Source organism: Bison bison, unplaced genomic scaffold (assembly GCF_000754665.1).
Source record: "Bison bison bison isolate TAMUID 2011002044 unplaced genomic scaffold, Bison_UMD1.0 scf7180017864038, whole genome shotgun sequence".
NCBI lineage: Eukaryota > Metazoa > Chordata > Mammalia > Artiodactyla > Bovidae > Bison > Bison bison.
The window spans coordinates 2,670,812-2,693,805 of record NW_011494610.1 but is presented as its reverse complement, the minus strand read 5'-3'; the positions used below and the strand labels follow the sequence as shown (position 1 = coordinate 2,693,805).

Below are 22,994 nucleotides of genomic sequence, written 5' to 3'. Positions count from 1 at the left end.
TGGGCACTACACAGCTCCCCCGGCTGTGCCCTCACTTCATTCATCAAGTAGTCATCTCTTCTCCGTCTGGGACTTCCGTCCTCCCTGGCATCGCAGCCGTGACCTCAGCAGGGGCAAACCCTGCCTCCAAGGAGATCCTAGTCCAGGGGGTGGTTGTGGGGAGATGGACAGTGCCAAAATGAGACAGCAGACCTGCTGGCAGGCAGGAGTCCCCATATTTCACACAATCCGCCTGGTGCCTTCCTTGGCGCCCCACCCCAGACCTACGAGTCCACTTCACTGTCTTCCTCCTGACTCTGCCTGTCTCTTTTCTGCCATCAAAACCTGCCCATCCACTGCCCCGCCTGTCATAGTATAGATGGGTTCACTAATGGGATAGTGAATTTGCAGAAATAATAGCAATAGTCATCATAGCAGTGTCAACAACAGCAATGATAGTGGTGGTTGATAGTCAAGGAGCCCTTACTGGACACTCTTTTACACATTAACTATAAATTCACCTGATGACCCTCACAACAACCTTATTACCGGGAGGTCATCACTGTCGATAATTTATAGGCACGAATGCAGAGGCTTTGAAATTTTACGAGGTCACAGAGCTGGGAAGCTGGGCTGTGAACCTGGGTGGTCTGGTTGTAGAACCTGGGCTTGCCCTTGGAGGCTGATGCTGGTGGTGGTCACCAAGGCTTCGCTGTCGTACCTTGGAGCTGTACTAATAGCAGAGCCTGTAGGCTCTTGGCTGTAGAGCTGGACATCAGTATGGGGGTTTAGAGAGGTCGAATCCTGTTCTGCCGCTTCGCTAGGGGTGAGGCCCTGGAAACCAGCCTTTCCTTGGTTTCCCGTGTGTGAGGGGTTGAATACAGTCGTCCGCGTGTCAGGGGATTGTGAGATGCGAGTGAGTCTGCCCGCATTCCGGGAGAGCGTAGGGTGGCCAGTCCTGACCCCTCAATCAGCTCAGATGGTGCACACGGAGCCCCAGAGGGAGCTTACTGATTCCGAAACCTCCGCCCACTGGCAGGATGACTGGGGCTTATTTAGAAACAAGATGAGTTGCTTACCTTGCAGACCCACCTCTTCCTTCCTAAGCTTCTTGGGGTCTCCCAGCCACCCCCCAGCCCGAGGTCAAGACCCGTCAGCCCTTCCTGTCCTGTGGCCTTCCCCAGGACATCCTTGTTTGGGGTTTGGCGGGATGGGAGGAGGTATTCTTTAAGCCTTTGGGAACTGACTGCTTGGTGGAGAGCTTCCTGCGAAGACGGCTCCTGGCCGCTCCAGTCCCAGAAACCCTGACTGATGGTTACAGACCTGCTGACCCACAGGTGACCTCTAGCCTGTAAAGAACCTAGCTCTGGGCTCAGGGACTTCTGGAGGTCAAGAGAGCTATCCCCCGTCTCAGCAATGCCACTGCTGCATGGCAGCGACCAGAGATCTACGTGTTCTCCCAAATTCCTGAGTCTTATATAGACTCTTGTGGTTCATATACATAGGGCATTGTGCATAGCAGGTGTGTGAGTTCATTCATTAAGTGTTCACTGTGGGCCTACTGTGTGCCAGACACTGTGCTGGGACCTGGGGACCTCTCAGTGAACTAGAGGATGTGGTCACTGCCTTCAGGGAGCCGATGGTCAAGTGGGAGAGGACAGATGATGAACAGATAATTCTCAGGTGGGAATGCTACAAAGAAAAGAAAGATGGCCATGGAGGAGTGATAGAGAACACTTGGGTGGCCACTTTAGCCAGGATGGTCCAGGTATCATTTGAGGAGGTGGCATTTGACTCGCGACCCCAATGGTGCAGAGTCGCCAGGCTTTGGGCAAGAGTGTTCCAGGCAGAAAGAAGACAAGTGCAAAGGCTGAGAGGTAGAAACAGGCTTGGCAAATCTAAGGAGCAGATAGCCGGCCAGTGAGAAAGGCAGGGTCACATTGGCTGACCCTTGAAGGCTATAGTGAAGTGTTGGGTTTCATTCCTAGTGTAACAGGACACCACTGCAGGGTTTTAAGCCCTGGTGTGATACAATCTGATTTGCGTTTTGATTGTAAAGACATTTATTGAGCACTCACTGTATGGTGAAACCGTACCTTTTAAATCATTTAACAGAACACCATGAGCTAGGGACTGTAATTAATTCCACCTTAACAGATGAGGAAACCAAGGCACAGAGAGGTCAGCTAGCTTGCCCCAGTTCACAGCTGGAAATACAGAGCCAGGGTGCAAGTCCAGTCTGCCTGGCTTGAGCCTGTATCCTTGACTCTGGGCCATGCTGCTGCCTGGGAGGTCGCTGGGTGCAGAACTGGGGCGAGAGTGGAGGTGGGAGGTCAGTGGGAGCTCCTTCAGCTGAAACCCCGCCTGCTGGGTATCTCTCAGGGTCTGGAGTTGTCCTTTCGTCCCAGGCCCCGCACATCTCCGAGCATCTGCCTTCCTGCTGTGAGCTGTTCCCCACAGGCTCTGTCCTTGTCTTGCAGAAGGACAAGTTCTGCGTGTACGAGGAGTACTGCAGCAACCACGAGAAGGCCCTGCGGCTGCTTGTGGAACTGAACAAGATCCCCGCCGTGCGCGCTTTCCTTCTGGTAAGTCAGTCGCAGCCCCAGCGCCCCCGTCCTCTCTGCCTCAGCCCTGCAGGTCCACACAGACCCGCGCCGCCTGACCCCTCCTCGGCCAGGGCGGTCTGGGTGCAGCAGGGACGTTCTCTGTGAAGGCCTAATGGTGACTCACTTTCACCTTTGTGGGTCTTACGGCCTCTGTCGCAACAACTCTACCCTGCGACTATAGTGTGAGAGCAGCCATAAGTCATATGAAGAAATGAGCTGTGTTCCAACCAAACTTTATTTATCAAGAGAGATATGGGGGACTGGGTTGGCCGTAGGGCCAAATTGACCAATTCCTGGTCTAAAGTAATGATCCTGATAAAACTGATAACAATAGTAGTAGTAATTATATTATTGTGTGTGTGTGTTAGTTGCTAACTAACTTCGTGACCCTATGGACTGTAGCCTGCCTGTCTCCTCTGTCCATGGGATTCCACCGGCAAGAATACTTCAGTGGGCTGCCATTTCCTTCTTCAGGGGATCTTCCCGACCCAGGGGTCGAACCCAGGTCTCCTGCATTGCAGGCAGATTCTTTACCATCTGAGCTATCAGGAAAGCCCCAATTGGATTATTAGGATTATTCATTGTAAGTGGAAGAAAATCTCATTAAAATTGGCTTAAGGAAAAAAAAAATGACTAGTTCACTCCTCTGGAAGTTTAAGACCTAAGAGGGCTGCAGGTACAGCAGAGTCTGGGTGTTCCAGTGACACCCCCAGCAGTGTCTCTGGGTTCTGCTTTTCTCACCTTGGCTCCATTGCCAGGCAGGCTCTCCTCATGAGGTGGCAACGCGGCCTCCAGCAGCTCCGTGCCAGTACCTCTCATAGCCGAGCAACTCCAGGATGAAGAGGGCTCAGTCGTGTCCAACTCTTTGCGACCCCATGGACTGTAGCCCGCCAGAGTGGATCCTCTGTCCATGGGGATTCTCCAAGCAAGAATACTGGAGTGGGTTGCCACCAGGGAAGCCCAGGAATACTGGAGTGGGTAGCCTAGCCCTTCTTCAGGGGATCTTCTCAACCCAGGAATTGAACCGGGGTCTCCTGCATTGACGGTGGACTCTTTACCAACTGAGCTATCAGGGAAACCCAAAAGAGGGCTCCTCTTCTAATAGTACCTGCAAAAATCCTGGGTCTGTTGGACCCAGGTCTCATTGGCTCAGCTTGGCTCCAGACCAAATCCCTGAACCAACTGCTGTAGACAGGGATGGGCTGGTGCTCAGATTGGTCGCATTTGGACCTGGAGAGTAGGAACAACTTCACTCACACTGCAGGCCCTAAGGATGGGGTGCATCCCTAAAGGACAGTTGCCTTCCACTATAGACAGCAATGATGGTCTTCCCAATAATTGGACAATTCACTTGTGTATAAAACAAGTTCTCATGTATCTCCTTGGAGCTTTGTGAAAAGTGAAAGTGTTAGTTGCTTAGTTGTATTAGATTCTTTGTGACCCCATGGACTGTAGCCTGTCAGACTCCTGGTCTGTGGAATTCTCCAGGCAAGACTACTGGAGTGGGTAGCCATTCCCTTCTTCAGGGGATCTTCCTGACCCGGGGATCGAACCCAGGTCTCCTGTGTTGCAGGTGGATCCTTTACCATCTGAATCACCAGGGAAGCCCCCTTGGAACTTTACCAGCCACTATCTGTTGTGTATGAGTTGAGAGATACATTTGCTTGCCTTGCAGACATCCTAAATCGTGCTTTAAACAAGGTAGTGATGGTGGTTTAGTCTCTCAGTCGTGTCTGACTCTTGCCACCCCATGGACTGTAGCCCACCAGGATTCTCTGTACATGGGATTCTCCAGGCAAGAATACTAGAGTGGGTTGCCATTTCCTTCTCCAGGGGATCTTCCCAACCCAGGAATTGAACCCAGATCTCCTCCATTGCAGGCAGATTCTTTACCAACTGAGCTACAAGGGAAGCTCCTTTAAACAAGGTAGACATTGTATTTCCCTCCTGTGTTAACAGTGTGGAAATAGACAATTAAAGGGGCCCCAGTGTCATGGGTCAGTGTCCCAGTGTATGCCCACATCATTGATATGGTCTAAGATGACATCACACCACTTCCACACTCCAGGTAGTAAGATGCAGGACGGATGGGAAGAAGGGCTGGCCCCTCCCCTCCTATGGGCACCATAGGAAGCTGCATACAGCTCTTCTCACATCCCATTGGCCAGAACTTAGTCACATGGCCACACCTAGCTGCAAGGGAGGCTGGGAAATCTAAGTTTTGTTCTGGGCAGCCCTGTGCCTAGCTGAAAGTTGCTTTGCTATGGAAGAAGAATTCATTCAGAGACACTGCCTAGACTTTGCTGCAAGTCTTTTTGATGACTCCAAAATATTAAGTGACTTTCTGAGAGTACACACTTGAAAAATGATTGTGCTTCTCATGGGTTCGGCTCTTTATTTTTTGACTCTGAATTCCCTGCTCATTCAGTCACAGGCCACCCCAGCCCCCACCAAGCCCCCATACTATTTTATTGCCTGAAAGCACACACGAGATTCAGCACACAAGAGTAGAACAGTCAGCTGAGCTGGCATAAAGCGTCTTAACCACGTGCCCAGAGAGCTGAACTATGTAATACAATTCTTAATTACACTTTGCCCTAGTCCACAGTCTCCAACAATGTATTTCCAGGCTTTGAGTCATGACGTATGTTTCCTTCACTAGTGAGTTGGTGTTGCTTGGCCCAGTTCCAGTGAGCATCTGAGGCAGGACAGATTGGTCAACTGATTTCCGCTTTTGTCCCAAGCATCTTAAGCATTCAGGACCGATGATGCTTTTTGTTGCTGGTATCTGCATCTTTCCATTTCCACTTCTCCACTCATATTCAGAAGCGACTGGGCACAAAGCAAAGTCAAGCCAGGTCGTGTAAGGTCACACATGTGGCTATGTTTCTGTGATTGGCCCAAAACTCAGTAGTGGTCCAGTTGCCTGGGCTCTGGACTCCCCAAGTCCCACCTTCTGGGCTTAGCTCTGTCTTGAGAAGCAGGAAGATGCCAGGAAGTTGTTTGCAGGGGGTTGGGACAAAAGGGCCTCCCTTCTTTTCCCCTTCCTGTCTCTCCTGCAGTCTTCCTGGTGGCTGGGCTGCCCTTTTCCTAGCACAGCTGGCCGGGCCGGGTTGGGTAGGGGGAGGAGGTGTGGGGTGCCAGGACACACGCCATCTGTTTCCCTCCTTGCTGGCATCTCCCAGCTTCTGGCCACCTGCAGAAGAGCCGTCTCGAGCCTATTATGGGATGTTCAGGCACTGGGAGCAGACACCATCTGCTTTCCATTCATGATGTGCTATGCACTAGTGGAGAGATGGGGCGGGGAGTTTATCTTTCTGTGCCTCAGTTTCTTGTCTGTAAAATGGGGATAATGGATTCACTTATTCATTCACCAGTTTCATTTTGAGTTGCCTGACATGTGGTCGGGATCATTCTAAGTCCTGGGGATACAACAGTAAACCAAGGCAAGAAGAGTCCCTGCCTCATGGAATGGGCATCCTCATAGGGGAGATTTCCATGGTATGTCATGTGGCATTAAATCCTCTGCAGGGAATAAAGTAAGTTAAGGACGACAGGATGTTTTTGGGTGGCGGCTGCTATTTTAGATGGTTCTTTGGATAAACAGCATCTTAGGTGACATTTAAGCAGAGACCTGGATAGAGTTCAGAGTGAAGGACAAGTGGTATCTTGAGGGAAAGTATTCTCAATCTGAGGCAGGACAGATTGGTCAACTGATTCCCGCTTTTGTCCCAAGCATCTTAAGCGTTCAGGACCGACGATGCTTTTTGTTGCTGGTATCTGCATCTTTCTGTTTCCACTTCTCCACTGCAATGGTCAAGGTCCTGAGGCCCTTGTGTGTTTGAGGAATAGCGAGAAGGGCACGGTTGGCTGCACTGGAGAGTTTGAGAGGAAAAGGAGAAGGAAGCGGGGGTAGGAGAAAGATTGAAAGAGACCAGATAATGAAGGAACATCTAGACAATGGGACGAATCTGAGATTTTTAGAAAGCTTTTTTTATTGCCATGTAGCATGCGTGCAGTGAATGTACTCACAGCATAACGAATTCTCCCATATGTGTGCTCCCGTGGAGCCACCCCCGAGATCAAGATTTAGAACCCTTCCGTCACTCCAGAAAGCGCCCTCCTCTATCCGCTTTCCCAGTCATGCCCCTTTGTGCAGCCAGAGGTAACCTCTGTGCCAGGCTCTCTCAAGAAAGGTTAGTTTTGCCTGTTCTAGAATGTTCCACGAATGGAGTCACAAGGAGGCTTTTGTGTCTGCCTTCTTTCGCTCCGCAGAACGTCTGTGACATTCGTCCAGGTTGGAGCATGTGGCAGTACTTTCAATAGAATATTCAATTTTAGTCTGAGTGGGATGCAAACCATGGGATGGCTTTGAGCAGAGGAATGACGTGCACTCATCTGCATTTTGAACAGCTCTCCTTGGTCCTGTGATGGTGGAGCTAGGAGGAGACCAGGCTGGGGGCTTGCGTGGGTTTCCCAGGGCTGCTGTTACAATGATCACAAGCTGGGTGGCTTAAAAAACAAAATGATTCTCTCACACTTCTGCAGCCCGAAGTCTCAAATCACGGTGTCAGCAGGGCTCTGCTCCCTTCGAAGGCCCCCGGGAAGGACCTCGCCTTTGCTCTTCTAGCTTCTGGTGGCCTCACATGTTTCTGCCTTGTGAACCAGACCTTCAGTCTCTGGCTCCCTCTTCACTTGGCTGCTGTCTCTGTGTCCTGTCCTCTTCTTTTAAGGGCACGGAGCTAGTTGATTTCAGGCCCACCCTAATCCAGAATGAGAATGACCTCATCTTTATTTAACTAATTATATCTGTGAAGACCTTATTTCAAAAGAAGTTCACATTTTGAGATTCCAGGTGGGCAGGGCACTTGGGGGGACATGATTCAACCCCCTTCGAGGGCCGCTGCAACATCCAGGCAAGAGATGACAGTGGGGAAGATGGAGTGGTAGTGGTTTGAGGGCTCCGTCACCCAGTCATATCCGACTTTGTGACCCTATAGACTGTAGCCTGCCAGGCTCCTCTGTCTGTGGAATATTCCAGGCAAGAATACTGGAGTGGGTTGCCATTTCCGTCTCCAGGGAATCCTCCCTACCCAGGGATTGAACCCACATCTCCTGCGTCTCCAGCATTGGCAGGCAGATTCTTCACTACTAAGCCACCTGGGAAGCCCATATTATACATTAATACACTATATATCACCAAGATATATAAGTAATATTGGCCATCAGGAAGTTTTAACGCTCTTTAAAAAAAACTTTGAGTTTGAGAGGTAGTTGGATTTGTGTAGAGTCTGATTGTCCAGCTGACAGCATTTGCTGTGTGCTTGGCATTGGTGTATTAATGAACAAGAGGAATCAAAGATGACTCCTGGGTTTGGAGCCCAAACAGCTGGAAGAGTGGAGATATGATTTCCTGAAATGGTGAAGGCTGGGTAGGAGCCAGGATGAGAGGTAAAGAGAAAAGAATTTCCTTTTGGATGTATATGAGGTTTTACGATGCCTGTTAGATTTCCAGGTGGGAATTTGGGCCAGAATCAGAGATTTGAGTCTGGGGTGTAGGGAACCGAGGGGCCAGGCTGGAGATAGAAAGCTGAGTGTTTCTTCATAAAGGATGGTTAAAGAGGTGAGAGTGATGGGTCTGGATGAGGTAAGGTGGGGATAGCGTGGGTGGAAGGGAGGACCCAGGACCACACCAGGCATGGCTGCCATTAGAAGGCTGGGAAGCCGGTGAGGATGACACGTTACCTGGGTCAGTTCTGTGGATTAGGATGGTTTAAAGAGAGGATTCTCAAAAGTTCTTCCCATACTGCCCGGGGCATAATCTTATTAGAATAGTGAATAGCTCTGTGTGTGCTTGCTGTTTTTTTAATTTTTATGAAAATAAAGTGAAACAATAATCTAGGATGTTTGGGGTGAAGAGGAGGTGGTGGCTGTGACAGTCCTGTGAAAACTTCTTGATCCTGAACAAAGAGCCAGGCCTTTCTCCCGCCAAGCCCTGGGGGCGTCTGGAAAGCAGCCCCCACTCCCAGTCTCCCTCTCTCTGCCCAGAGCTGACATCACCAGGGCAGCCTGTGGGGAGCGCTGGCTCGGAGGACAAAGGCCCGAGTGTGAACGGTGTGGGGCCTGGCATATCCCAGCTGCTGCAGCCCCGATCCCCTGTCTGTGCCAGGCGTAGATGTGGGGCTGGGAGCCATGCGGCTCCTGCCAGAGCCGGGCCCCAGGGTCCCTGCGACTCTGCTTCTCCAAGGAGAGTGTCTGCAAAGGTCCCCGAGAGGCAGTGGACACAGGTCTGAGACTTGGGCCAGTGCTTCCGGCTCTTGAGTGCCAGTTTGGCCATCTGGAACGGGGATCTGGTTCATTCTAGGGCTGTGAGCATAAACTTTACTTGTGGGTGAAGGTAAGGCACAGAACCTTAAGCATGGTAAGCGCACGGTAAACGTTCTCTAGTCTTATTCGCCCTTGACTGTAAGCAGGGAATTTGTCTGCTTTCTTGAGCAGTTCCCCAGTGCTTGAACCGTGTCCAGCGAATAGTAAGCACGCATTGTGTATTTGTAGAATGAATGAATGCTTGATAGGATGGGAGTCCCTTTTCCCAGGAGTCCAGTTCCATTTCCAGGCTGCTAGCACGCTGTTGAGGAGGAAGGCTGAGGCCCCTTCATTGCTGGATGTGCTGGCAGTTTGTTCATTCACTCATTTGTTCATTCATTCATTCACTGGGCCATGGTGAGCCCCAGCGACTGGACTAGGAACTGTGACTTGGCCAGGGACAGCCCCTCATTAGGGACGGTGAGGGGTGTGGTGAGAGACCGTAGCAGACATGTGACTTGCTGCGTTTCTTTCCCATGTGTGGCTTTCTGCTTTCGTACCCGTAGATTCTCTGTAAAGAATGTCTGGTTTTGTTTTGTGTGTCATTCGAAGCTTTATATAAATGAGTTCACACCATACATACTCTTTTGTTTCCTTTTTTTGCTGAAGAGCGTGTTTTTGAGGTTCATCCATATTGCTATAGAGAGTTTAGTTCTCCCATTTCCACGAGTGCGTAGTGTACCATTGTAGAAAGCTGCAGACATTTTTCAGGTTGCTTTCCACTGTTTGCCATTACAAACAAGGCAGTTGTGAGTGTCCATGTTCCTGTGTCGAGGTGCGTGTGTGTGAGTTTCTGTAGATCAGGGGTTGGCGGACTTTTCTGTAAAAGGCCAGAGAGTAAATGTTTTGGGTTTAGCAATTATAAGGTCTCTGTTACAGTTACTCAGCTCTGCCATTATAGCTCGGATGCAATCATGAACAGTATGCAAACAAATGAGTATGGCTGTGTTCCAATAAAAAATGTAATTGCCCAAACAGGATTTGGCCCCTGGGCTGTCATTTGTCAACTTCTGATCTAGGGTTTGTGCTGGACTGTAGACCTTACAAATTTCTTCCTGTTCTCGGTGTTCTTAAGTTGCTTCCAAAGTGTTGCATATAGCTCCGTTTTGCAAGTGGTTCCCACGATTATTTGAGGGTGACCAGACTCCTTGGCTGTCCTTGGCGAGTTCTGACGAAGGTCTCCTGTCCCTTTGCAGAGCTGCATGCTTCTCGGAGGCCGGAAGACCACAGACATCCCTCTGGAGGGCTACCTGTTGTCTCCTATTCAGAGGATCTGCAAATACCCCCTCCTCCTCAAGGTGAGTTGTTCCCCCTATTCCTTCTGCTGATTTAAAAAAAAAAAATTCTACTGGAGTATAGTTGCTTTACAATGTAGTGTCTTTCCCTGATTTTGAACCGACAGAAAATTCAGCTCTGTCTGGCTTAAGCAAAAAATAAAGCTTGCTGGTTTAGGTAGCTGAGAAGCCTCGGGACAGCGTTGGTTTGGGGCCAGGCTGCATCCAAGCCAGGGCCCTGCCACTTTCTTTCTGGTTCAGTTCCGCTTCCCACCTTTCAGCTTTCTTTTCAGCATGGTAACAAGTGTCTGTATTTGCTGCAGCCTTGCACCCAAATCAAGTTCAAAGACAATGGGGAAGAGAGAGCCTCATTTCCAGCAGTTCTGACAAAAGTCTTGAGAGTCGTTCAGGGTTTAGCCATCTGTGGCCAGGAGAATGCGACATTAGGAATGCCTTGGGCCAGAGTCATGGTCATTGCATTTGAACCAATTACAATTTTTGTTTGCTTGTGCTATTTATCCACCTCTCATTTGCCTGGACTTGCACACCTGGACTTGGGACCCCTGACCCAATCATGATGAGCTCTGATTGGCTGAGATATGGTCCAATGACAGTGAGCAGGGCAGTGTCATGTTCTGATTGGCTGAGACCACAGTCAGGTGCTCCACCCCTGAACCATTCACCCTGAGCAAGTGAGCTCTGATTGGCACAGACCTGTGTCGTGTGCTCCAACCAATCCCTGGATCGCACAGGCCGGAAGTCCAGTGATGGAGAGAGAGGGAGCCCCTCCCCAAAGTCTGGGTTCTTTGTGGATGAGGGGTTGGGGCAGGGAGATGCTGGGTGGGCGAACCAGAGCCATCCACGCATCGTCTGTCTCCTTCCTTGCCCACCACATTTGACTGAGTCTTGGTCAGGCAGGCCAGGGGAAGGGGTGCTGCTTGCGTGGAGGCCTGAGAAGCCTTGATTATCAGCTTCGGAGTTGGCTTCTGGGCAGATCCCTGGCTGGGTGCATGGCTCTGCCACCATCCAAAGCTTTCAGCCCAGGGTTTTCAGCCCTTAGACATGGTGGCTGTTGGCCTGGGCCTGCCCTGGCTCCATCCCGAAGGCATTGCGTCTGACAGCTGTTCTCTGGGGTCCCTGCTGGTGGATTAAGTTGGCTGGTGGTGCCTCATTCACGCACCTGCTCTTTGGGGCCACACACATCTTTGCTCCATGAGCTGAAAGGGAGAGGGGAGGGGGGAACGTCCTGAGGTGGCCAAAAAATTTGTTCAGGTTTTTCCATGATATATAATGGAAAAATCCAAATGAATTTTTGGCCAGCCCGATACTAGGGTATTCTTGAACATACCTTTCTGCTGGAGGCAATGGGTGACCCTTGAGCCTCTCAGTTGGACCAGACCCTTTCGAGGGCTGTCCACTCTGCTTGTGCACACAGACCTTTAACGTGTATAGCTGTGGGTGGTGGGACCCAGCTCTCCCTGTGCTTCCTCTTGCCTGCTGCTGTTTGCCTGACCCAGGGATCTGAAAGAATCGTCTGCAGTTGTTGCAGCTGCTTTGATCCCCAAACAGATGTTGGGAATGCCATAGGAGGCTCACCTCTTCACCTTGGTGCTGAAGAAGCTCCAGGTGGACCTTGTAAACTGGTAACCTGTAGACTGCAGTGGACTGGCAGATGGGCTTCGTTTGATGGCTTTGGTGTGTTTGCCAAACTTGAATCAGTTGCCGTGTCCAAGAGTTAGCGTTCTACAGTGGTTTAGGGCAGGGCCTGGCAAAACTGTGGCCTGTGAGCCAAAATCCAGCTCATGGGCTGTTTTTGTACAATCCGCGGGCTAAGAATGGTGTTTGCATTTTTTTTAAAGGTTGTTAAAAAAGCCCCCAAGACAAACAAAGAAGAATTTGTGACAGAGACCGGATGTGGCCAGCAAAGCCTAAAATATTTACAATCTGGCCCTTTATAGAGAAAATTTGCTGACCCCTGGATGAGAGCCAGGAACTTCAGTCTCAGGCTGTCTGGGTTTGAATCCTGGCTCTGCCGTTTACTGGCTGTGTAACCTTGGGGCTTCCCCGTGCCTCAGTTTCCCATCTGTAGCAGCGTTTGTATTAATAGTGTACGGGTAGGGTTGATATCTTGATCAAACATTTATTTACTTAATTCTTAACTCAGTGAGGTAGGCACTGGGATCAGCCTCATTTTTGAGATGAGGCCCAGAGGCAGAGAAAGGAAGTGGCCCGTTTAAGGCCACACATTAGATAAGCAGCAGGGGCCAGGGTTGGAACCCAGGCAGTCTGAGTCTAGAGTTCTGCCCCTAACCGTCAGGCTACAGGCCTATAGAGAAGCACTTTGGAGAGTCTAAACTGCCCAAGTGCTGGTGTGTCGGGAGTGCTGACCTTCTCAGTTCCTTAGGCGGGGTCTGGGGAAGGTTGGTAGCCTTGTGTTTTGTGGCTCAGTGGCTGGTCTGCCCCTTCTTTCCTGGATTTCAAATCCTATGGATTTCAAATGGATTTCTAATATGACCCATTAGAAGCATCACCAGCTATGGCCCCAGACCCCAGCCAAGGTTCCCTAGGTATTAATGTTTTGGTTTCTGGATCTTGGGAAAGTCTAGGATCCCAGTGGCCACTTGGAGAGGCAGTTTCCGTCTTTTAACAAGCTGGGGTGGGGGGGCGTTGCTGGACCTGTGTCTCCCCATGACGTCTAAGCTCGTGATGTGAAGTCCAGGTGTGTCTGGGATCTGCTCAGCCCCAGGGGCTGCAGTCTGGCGGAGATGCTGGGCTCTGGTTTCCCTGAGCAGAAAGAGAGACAGAACCCAGTGGCAACTGATGCAGGATTAACTGCCCACAGGAAACAGTGAGGAAGCAGGGCTGTGGGTTTCCCTCCAGACCAAATGGCTGTTTACACTCCCTGTTTCCTCCATCTCCAGCTGTGTTTATCTGGGGCTCAGAGAACACTGGGGGCCAGCCAGCAGGGCCCGAGATTCCTGTGGGGCCATGCCATGCTCCTCGCCCGGCACAATTGCTCAGAGTGTCCTGGCCTTTGGCACCCGCAGCTGGAATGTTTGCATCAGAAAACAGCTGGGATGGACGGGAACTCTTCGAACCCCTCCTGAGTTCCTCTGTCCTGTCACATTTTCCAGCAGATTTCCAAAGATGATCCCACGAGCGTGGGGCAGCTGAGCCCCAACCCTCTGTCCTGCCCCTGCCCCCTCCGACTCTGACGCCCTTGCAGCTGTCCCTGTGGCCTTCTGTCTGAGCCCCCTTGTTTGAGCTGGACTTTGAATTGAGGAGGCAAACAGGGTTGAGGAGCCTGGGTGGGAAGGGGGAAGAAGCAAGAATGAAAGCCTCTTTTGGGAACTGCCCCAAAAAGCTGAACTTGAATGTTGCCTAAGAATAGCCGGAACATTCTATTTCAGCCTGCAGCCCAGGCCCGGGATAGACTGTTGGCATTTTCAGGCTTTGTTGAGTTTTCCATCAACATCTCCAGGAAAATGATTCAGGCTTGGGGTGATGCCCCCGGGGCTCAGATGGCAGGTGCCCGAGGGGAGACCCACTGACACTGACCCTTGTAGGTGTCGCTGGATGATGTGTGTGTCTTATGTTGCCCGCTGCGCACCAGCTCTTGTCGCAGCTCAGGACCGCGGTCACAAGCAAGACAGACCCAGGGCCTGCCGCTCGGAGCTCTCCGTCTGGGATTGGACCCACGTCTGTAGTAGAAGCAAGGTTGAGCCCAGCAGGGGCAAAGTGAGGGTGCCCATCTGTGCCAAGGGGACAGCTGCCCCTCCAGTCCCCTCTTCGCTTTGCCTCCTGCCTCTCTGACCCCTCCCTCTCAGTCTCCTTTGCTGCTTCCTCGCCTTCTAGGCCTCCAAGTGTAGGTGGGCCCCTAGCCTCTGTCCACGGGCCTTTCTCCATCTACACCTGTGTCTGCAGTAGCCTCGACCGTTCTGTGCCCCTCCTTCTTAAAGGACATTCAACAGCTGTGCAGCCATCACCAGCACAGTAATTTTAGAACATTTTCATCACTCCCGAGAGAAACTCTGGATCCATGAGCAGCCACTTCCCTTTCCCTTCCGCCCCCCCAGGCCCCCAGCAAGCGCTCATTGACTTTCTGCTCCTGCGATTTTGCCCACTCTGGACATTTCACGTGAGTGCAGTCATATAATGTGTAGTTTCTCTCGTGTCCGGCTCCTTTCACTTAGCAGAGTGTTTCCAAGGCTCATCCACGTCATCGTGTCCATCACATCTTTATTCCTTTTTATGACAGAATGATATTCCCTTGTGTGGGGATACCGTGTTCTGTGTATCTGTTCATCAGTTGATGGGTGCTTGCATTGTGTCCACTTTCTGGCTTTTGTGAATAATGCTGCTGTGCACATCCAGTAGAAGTTTCGAGGTGGACATTCCCACGGCTTTAGACCCTGTCTCTGTCCGATGACTTCCAGCCTACACCTCTCGCCTAAACTGTGGGCTTGTTCGTTTTGCCACTGGCTTCTCCACCTGAATGTCTCACAGGCATCTTCTGCCTAGCACGGCTAAAACCAAAGGCTGGACTCTCCCCTTCCTCCAGACCTGTCTCCCTTCCTACCTGCCCCCTTGTCCTCACCTCTGTAAGTGGTCTGATCAGACATCTTGGGCCCAAACAGGGAGCCATCTTTGGGGACCACTGCTGCAGGGCTGTCGGGCCAGGGATGCTGCTCAGAGTCTCTGCTCAACGTAGAGCCTTGGGGTCCTGCACCGACTCTGGTGTCTTCTGCACCTCCCACGCCTGCCAGTGGGTGACGGAGCTGTCACCAACACACAGCCTGAGGACCTCGCCATTCGGTTGTCACCTCTGTTTGCTTGGCTGTCAGGGGTGGGGTGGCCCTGGGGATGGTCCGTGGTCTATCTTTAAGGCGGTGTTGGCATCAGTTCTTGGTGCTGGGGGATGACCCGGGAGGGGTGTGTTTCTCAGAGCGTGGGCCGTGTACCACTTGCAGCTTGCCAAAGTGTTTTAGGTGGCACAGGAGAAAACTTTCTGTTGGGGGGGAGGTGGGGGAGGGGAGAAGACAACACCAAACACAGTGAATCACACGGTGAAGACGGAACTTTCTTAGCAAATCCCTCCTGTCTTCCCTTACCTCCAGGAAGCCACAGTTGGTGCTGCAGTGTCCCTGGGTTTTGGAGCTGTTCATTCATTTCAGTTCGGTCAGTTTAGTCACTCAGTTGTGTCTGACTCTTTGTGACCCCATGGACTGCAGCACGCCAGGCTTCCCTGTCCATCACCAACTCCAGGAGTTTACTCAAACTCATGTCCATTGAGTCGGTGATCCATCCAACCATCTCATCCTCTGTCATCCCCTTCTCCTCCTGCCTTCCAATCTTTCCCAACATCAGGGTCTTTTCCAATGAGTCAACTCTTCGCATCAAGTGGCCAAAGTATTGGAGTTTCAGCTTCAGCACCAGTCCTTCCAATGAACATTCAGGACTGATTTCCTTTAGGATGGACTGGTTGGATCTCCTTGCAGTCCACAGAGACTCTCAAGAGTCTTCTCCAACACCACAGTTCAAAAGTATCAATTCTTCAGTGCTCAGCTTTCTTTATAGTCCCAACTCTCACGTCCATACATGATGTGATGTTCATTCATTTACCAATCATTTATGTATATGTGTGTTTAGATGGAATGATTGCAGTGGGGATTAGTAAGGTCCAGGAGTGTTAGAGGGAGAAAGTGACATTTGTGCAAAGACCTCAAGGAGGTGAGGGAGGGGGCGATACAGGCCCCTGGGGGAAGAGTCTTTCAGAGAGAGGAGCCAGTGCAAAGGCCCTGAGGCAGGAGTGCATCTGAGGAACAGCTAGGAGGCCTGTGTGAGCAGAGGGGAGGACTTGAGGGGGAGAGTTGGGGAGTGAGGTTAGCGAGGTGATGGGCCCGGGTTACGCGGGGCCTTGTGGGGTCTTGTCTGCTCTGAGTGAGGTGGGCAGCATGGGAAGGTTTTGAGCAGAGGAGAGACAGGATCTTAGTTCTTGTGGGATCCCTCAGGCTGCGTACGGAGAATGGACAATGGGGTGATGAAGGTGGAGGTGGGGGCCCGGTGCGCTGACGTGAGTGGTCCTGGACCAGGGCGGTGGTGGGGGAGATGGGTGCCTTTAATGACAGCCGCCTTGTCACATCATTTGCCCGTTTTCTATTGGATAGTTCCCTTTTGTATCGATTTGCCAGAGTTCTCTCTCTCCATTCTGGCTACCTCGGGTATCTCTGTGGAATTCTTCTCTGACCCTGAGGTTATGAAACGAGTTCCTCATCTGCTGGGGTTCTGGCGTTGTCACCAATTTGCCAAGGAGACACAGGAAGTCACAGGTCTCTTTACTGTGGCCCCCGTTGCCCCAGCTCCCCGAACCGCAGTGCCCACCCTGTGTCTTGCCTCGTGGGCTGAGCACCGACACCTTGCCCACAGATGCTTCAGCACCTCCGGCCGCACCAGCTCTTTCCGGTGTGCTGCACAACAATAGCCTGGGGCCACTTGACTCCCTCTGGGTGGGACACCTGCTCTTACCCACTCCTTTCAAAGCCAAGCTGATTCTTGATCTTGCTAGGGACCCTCCCAGATCACTCTTCCTGGGAGTGCTGCCCGAGTCCTGCTTTCTGCCACACTCTGCATAGTGGTTAAGGGTCTGAGTCTGGGGACTTCCCTGGTGGTTCGGTGGTTAAGAATATGCCTTCTGATGCAGGGGTCATAGGTTCGATCCCTGGTTCAGGAACTAAGATTCCACACACCATAGGGCAACTAAGCCTGGGTGCCTCAACTAGAGAGCCTGCGTGCTGCAAACTACAGAGCCCACACGCTCTGGAGCCCGTGTGCAACGAAGGCTGGATGCAGCCAAAAAGAGATAAATATTTAAAACAAGAAGAGAATTTGAGTTTGGAAATCTAGCTCCACCTCTTCTTAGCTGTGTGACTGAGGGTAAGTTGCTGGACCTCTCTGTGCCCCCATTACCTGATCTGTAAAATGGGCATGGTCCCATCTAAGGGGGTGGTCACCACTGAGGTCAGCCAATTTTTGTTGTCCATTGAAAACGCAGACCCGTGGTGACCGGAACTTCGGCTTTGCTGAGAGAGCCTGGCAATAGGATTTGGCCTGCCGGGGCAGGATGGTGACCTAGGCTCTGATACAGTCCTGCCCTATGCAGCCAGGAGACCAAGGCTCAGAAAGGGGAGGCGACTTGCCCAAGGTCACACAGCATATCCTGGTCAGAGCCAGAATGGGAACTCCCAGACCCGAGCCCTTCCTTGCTGTCTTCTCTGCTCTCTCCCCAAGTGGAAGGAAGGAGTTTAAAAGACCCACGTGCATTCTTTCTTTTCTCCCATTAATTCCTCATCCCAGGGGCTACAGTTTACGAACATGCAGCAGGGGCTGGAACTGTTAACATCGGGAATGCTTGGCGTGAAATATATTTCATCCAGTTGCCGCACATGGAGTTTTTGTTGTTTTGTGCCAGATGGCTTTTTTGGTTCTGGGTTTTCTTGGACTTCCACATGTTTCTTTGTTTCTTGTTTTCTTTTTCTTGCAAGGGGTGGTGGGTCTTGTCACTGCCCCTTCATTTCAGTCCTGCTGTTGCCCTGGATAGGGCATGTAAGGACCCAGAACTGAAATACAGGAAAAGTCTTAATAATAGAGATCAGAGCTTGGCTTGCTGAGCTTTCGATGTGGGTGCCTCAGGTGGAGGTCTGTGGACAGAGCCCCAGTCGGGTGCAAGATCAGCCCTTCTTGGAGCCGGCTGAAGTGTCCACAGAAAGTGGGGGTTCTCCATGGGATCCAGCCCCCACTGGTGACCATCCCACCCTCCAGCCTGCTGTTTTCTCTTTGTAGAGGGGACAGCATGCCTTTCACCTCTCGTGTCTCCTCTGGAGCCTCCATCAAGCCCACATCACAGTGAGTGGTGGATATTGCCCCTTCTTCCAGTGACAGATCCAGCTGTTTTCACACCGTGATTTTATGGATCTGTCTTCTCATGGCTGTATCCAGGGGCTCCAGTGATGGTCAGGCTCTTCCCGTCTCCTGGCTCGGTTTTCCTGTGTCCGCCTTGTTCCTGGGAGGTTCCCTTCTCGTGGTGGCCGCGCTGGCCTCCAGCAGCCTCAGACCTGCATCTGATTAGCGTGGCCACGGGGGAGAAGAGAGTGTGTCTTTCCCTCCTGTGTCATGTAAAGTCCCAGACTCAGGGCTTGTTGGGTCGGCTCGGGTCCCCCAGGGATGAAACTCGCGGCCTCAGCAGTGAAAGTGCAGAGTCCTAACCACCGGGGAATCCCCTGCTTTCCCATGCTGTGCTTGAGCTGGGAGCTGCGGCTGGGAGATGGAAGGTTCTCGAACATGCCCTGGGAGCGGGCCTGGAGCGGCCTCTCTTGGACTCCACGATGAGGGAGAGGACGGGAAAACGGGGGCCCGTCTCCTCCCTGCCTCCTCCTCTCCCCTTTCTTCCTCCACCTCTGGGCCCCGTGTTCTGAATCTTGAGCAGGCTGAGCCAGAAAGGAGGAGTTGGCTGCAGTCGCGTTTCCTTGATGCCCCGGTTTGGCCTGGAGTTGGAGGCCCCGTGCCCACACCTCTGGGGACACGACGTGGCCACCCTAAGTGGACACCAGCAGGCGTCCTTTTGGTAAATGTGACGGGAGGGGAGGGGGTGACGGGGCCCCTGGCGGAAGCGGCAACTCCTCTGCTCTGACATCCTCTCTTCCAGGAAGCCCTCACCTCAGGCCCCGCTTCTGAAACCACACGGGGCTGGCTGGACGGATGCTGGGGAGAGGTCACCCGGCCTGGGCCTGGAGGGGCTTCTGCCGCTGCTTTGCTGGGTGCCCGTGGCACACCCCCTCCCTTCTCTGCCCTCAGTTTTTCTAAGGAGTCCCCAGGGCCTGACGCTGCTCAGATGTTGCATGTTTGTTCTGAGAGCCTGCTTTGGGAGTGTTCATTCCCGCTTGGTCCTGTTTCTGGAGGGGCCCGTGGATGGGCTGGATGCCCACCAGGTCCTGCCTTCTGGCTCTGTGACCTTGCGCAAGAGGCCTCGCCCCTCTGTCCCTCAGTCTCTTTCTCTGTGGCCTGAAGATAAACATGATTTTGTCTCGTGGGCTTGTCTGGTGGCTCAGACAGTAGAGTCTGCCTTCGATGCAGGAGATCTGGCTTCCATCCCTGGGTTGGGAAGATCCTCTGAGGAAGAGAATGGCAACCCACTCCAGTATTCTTGTCTGGAGAATTCCATGGACAGAGGAGACTGGCAGGCTACCGTCCATGGGGTCGCAAAAGAGTCGGACACGACTGAGTGACTAACACACCTCATTGGGATGATTTGAGGATGAAATGACTTAAGAAATTGAAGTTTAGAACAGTTTTTGGCATACTCAGTAAATACTCAAATGCTAGCTATTATGATTACTACTATGACTACAACTTTCACTGTTATTATTACTACATAGGAATAATAATAAATGTAAGAGCTATTATGAGTATGGAAATAACCATGATAAATATCATGTCCTTACCGACCACCAACACGTTTACATTCATCAATCTGTTTGATCCTGGCCATAGCCTTTGGATCTGATGTGATCCCATTTTATAGATATGCACACTCAGCCCACTTGAACCCTCTGAGGTCTTACAGATGCAGAGGGCTTCTTCTTGGTCATGTAGTTCTCCTAAGATGCTTGTGTGTGTGTGTGCATGTGCTAAGTCCCTTCAGTCATGTCTGACTCTGTGCATGGACCGTAGCTTGCCAGGTTCCTCTGTCCATGGGATTCTCCAGGCAAGACTACTGGAGTGCGTTACCATGCCCTCCTCCAGGGGATCTTCCCAACCCAGGGATCGAACCTGTGTCTCTTACATCTCCTGCATTGGCAGGCGGGTTCTTTACCACTAACGCCGCCTAGGAGACCCTCTCCACACACCCTCCCTGCCCCAAAGATGCTTAACAAGCAGCTTTTGGGTTCCTTCCAGAAAAACTCTTCTCTGGGCCAAGCAAGCCCTGTATGTTCATGAAGCTGTTCCACCTTGGATGTGGATGTCAGGGTTTTCAACACCGTAGTCTGTCTATTTTGAACTTGACTCTGTTGTAGCTTACTAAGACAGTGTGTTAAGTTCTGAATTGGGAGGGAACCTTTTCACCTCCCTCCTTTTGCACGTAAGACCTTTGTTAGTGCAGCTCAAGCTTCCATTAATTTTGAAGATACCCATACTTTATGCTTGTCTGGGATTGACTGGGACATCTTTGGGATTCCGGATCCTTGCAGTCTCTCTGGGATTATGAAGCAGTAGGGACTCTTTCAAATACAAGGGATAGAAAAACTAGCTTAAGCAGGTTTAATTAAAAAAAAAAATGGACTCCACACTTTCACTGCCAGGGCTGGGTTTGATCTCTGGTCTGGGAACTGAGATCCTGCAAGCTGCATGATGGGGCCAAAAAAAAAAAAAAAAAGGGCTCACATAACTGAAACATATGTGGATACATGATTTGAGGTATGGCTAGGTCCAGTTGTCATTAGGCAATTGCAAAACTCTTTCCCAAAGCTGCTGCACCATTTTATAGTTCTTCTTGCAATGTATGAGGATTCTAATTTCTCTCTATCCTCACGAACACTAGTTATTGTCTTTTCGATTATAGCCATTCTAGGGGCTGTGAAGTGTTATCTCACTGTGGTTTTGTTTTGGATTTCTGGTAATGACTAATGATACTGAGCATCTTTTCATGAGTTTATTGGCCATTGGTGTATTGTCTTTGAGAAATGTTTCTTCAAACCATTTGCTTTTTAAAAAAAATTTGAGTTATTTGTCTTTTTATTAATTTGTAAGAGTTTTTTGTATATAATGAAAACAAGTCCCTTGTTAGATATATATTAATAATTTACACATTCTGTAGATTGTTTTTTCTCTTTCTTTATAGTCTTTGAAGCACAATATTTTTAACTTTGCTCAAGTCCAGTTAATCTAATTTCTTTTAGTTGCCTATGCATCTGGTGTCATATCTAATAATGCATTGCCTACCCCAAGGTCACAAAGATTTATACCTATGTTTTCTTCTAATAGTTTTATAGTTTCAGCTCACTCTTTTAGATCTGTGATCCACTTTGAGTTAATTTTTGTGTACAGTATGAGAAGGAGTCCAAGTTTATTTTTTTTGTATGTGGATAAAGTTTTCCCAGTAGCATTTGTTGAAAAGACTGTTCTTTCCCCATTTAATTGTCTTCGCACTTTGTTAAACATTTACTGGCCATAAGTGTAAGGGTTTATTTCCGGGCTCTCATTTCTTTCCCATTGATCTTATAGCTATCTGTATGCCAGCGCAGTCCCACTTCTTACAGTTTGGAGGTAGAGTGCAAGTAAAGGGCAAAGCAAGTGCAAAGGCCCGGGGGCAGGAACAGGCGGTGAGTTTGTAGCTGGGGAGAGTGGAGCCCACACTCCCTTGTGAGCAAAGAAAACAAAACTAACACTTTTCCTTCAATTTTGGTCCAGCGAGCAGCCTGGTCGGAAGGGCCCTGCTGAGTTTCAGTTCTCTACCCAGCACTGATCTCAGGCAGGACAGACAGACAGAAAAGGGAACTAACCTTTCTCTCATTTTCACTAGCTACTGGCTGTTGGCAGCCCCTCAGGGAACCCATCAGAGGAGGATCCCTGGGTTTCCTGGTTCATGTCTTGAGCATCTCTCGCCTGGACCAGTGGCCATTAGCCAGTCTTCTGGCTTTTATGTTCATTTTATGTTCTTGCCAGTGCATCTTCCACTTGGCAGTCAGAGGGATTCTGTAAAGGCTAAATAAAAGGGATGTTGTTAGGCCTCAGCTAGTACCCGCCCCCCTCCACCCATTGCTTCTCTGAGGCTCTTGGGATGAACCTGAAGAGCACCCCCCGACCGCCCCTGGTCTGGGTTTAGCTCCTGCCTCCAACCTCGTCACACGTCGTCTTCTTTCTTACTCTGCTGTGGCCTCCCTGGCCTCCTTGCTGTCTCTTGCTGCCTCAGGGCCTTTGCCTGTGCTCCCCTCTTGCCTGGAGTGTCATTCCCACATGTTCTTGCATGGCCCATGCCCTCATTTCATCCAGGTCTCCATCTGGAGGCCCAGCTCCTCGAGACAGGCCATTGCACCTCCCTCACTCTCTGTCCTCATTTCTCACCTATCACTTATCCATCATATAACTTATATATTTATTAGGGAGGGAAGTATTCCTATTTAACTCTCAGAAAGGTTATAAAACAGTATAGCGGTTCAGAGCACTGACCCCAGAGCCAGATTGGTTAGGCCCCAGTCTGCTTTGTGACCTCAGGCAGATGACTTGACCTCTCTGGGCTTCAGTCCTTACGTGTGTCAAATGAGGGTAAAAACAGGAACCATCTCATGGGGCTGATGTGAGGGTTCCGGGAGCCTGACAAGAACATACACCCTCCGCGAGTGTTAGCTCTTGTTATTACTGTCAGTGGTTAACGCTCAACTTGTGGACTGTTCTCCCTTTGACCGTGAGCTCCCGGAGGGCTGTCTTGGGCTCAGTCTGTCTCTGTTGAGTTTGGGAACCAATGGAAATACGTCCTCTGTGTAGGGTTGGCCAAAAAGTTTGTGTTTTTTCTGCACACTATTAAAACCCGAACAAACATTTTGGCCAACCCAATGCAGAGCGCTCGATACTCAGTGACCGGCCTGCCTCTGCCTCACTTCCTCCTTGAAGCCTTTCCGGCCCACACTGTCCTTCCCCTTCTCTGATTTATCATGAGCCCTTTCACCACTTGGGGCTGTTGTCTGGGCCCCTCCCTCCCCTCCTCCTCCCCTCCTCC

General features: G+C 50.9%; 1 protein-coding gene across 1 annotated transcript in view; it reads left to right on the top strand.

Annotated features, from left to right (window-relative positions):
- The window catches only part of PREX1 (phosphatidylinositol-3,4,5-trisphosphate-dependent Rac exchange factor 1), a 118,171-nt gene that overhangs the window by 22,332 nt on the left and 72,845 nt on the right, over window positions 1-22,994 (top strand). The window contains exons 4-5 of the mRNA XM_010835119.1: window positions 2,460-2,564; window positions 10,148-10,249. Coding sequence (XP_010833421.1) covers window positions 2,460-2,564; window positions 10,148-10,249 — 207 coding nt within the window. The remainder of the gene's footprint in view (window positions 1-2,459; window positions 2,565-10,147; window positions 10,250-22,994) is intronic.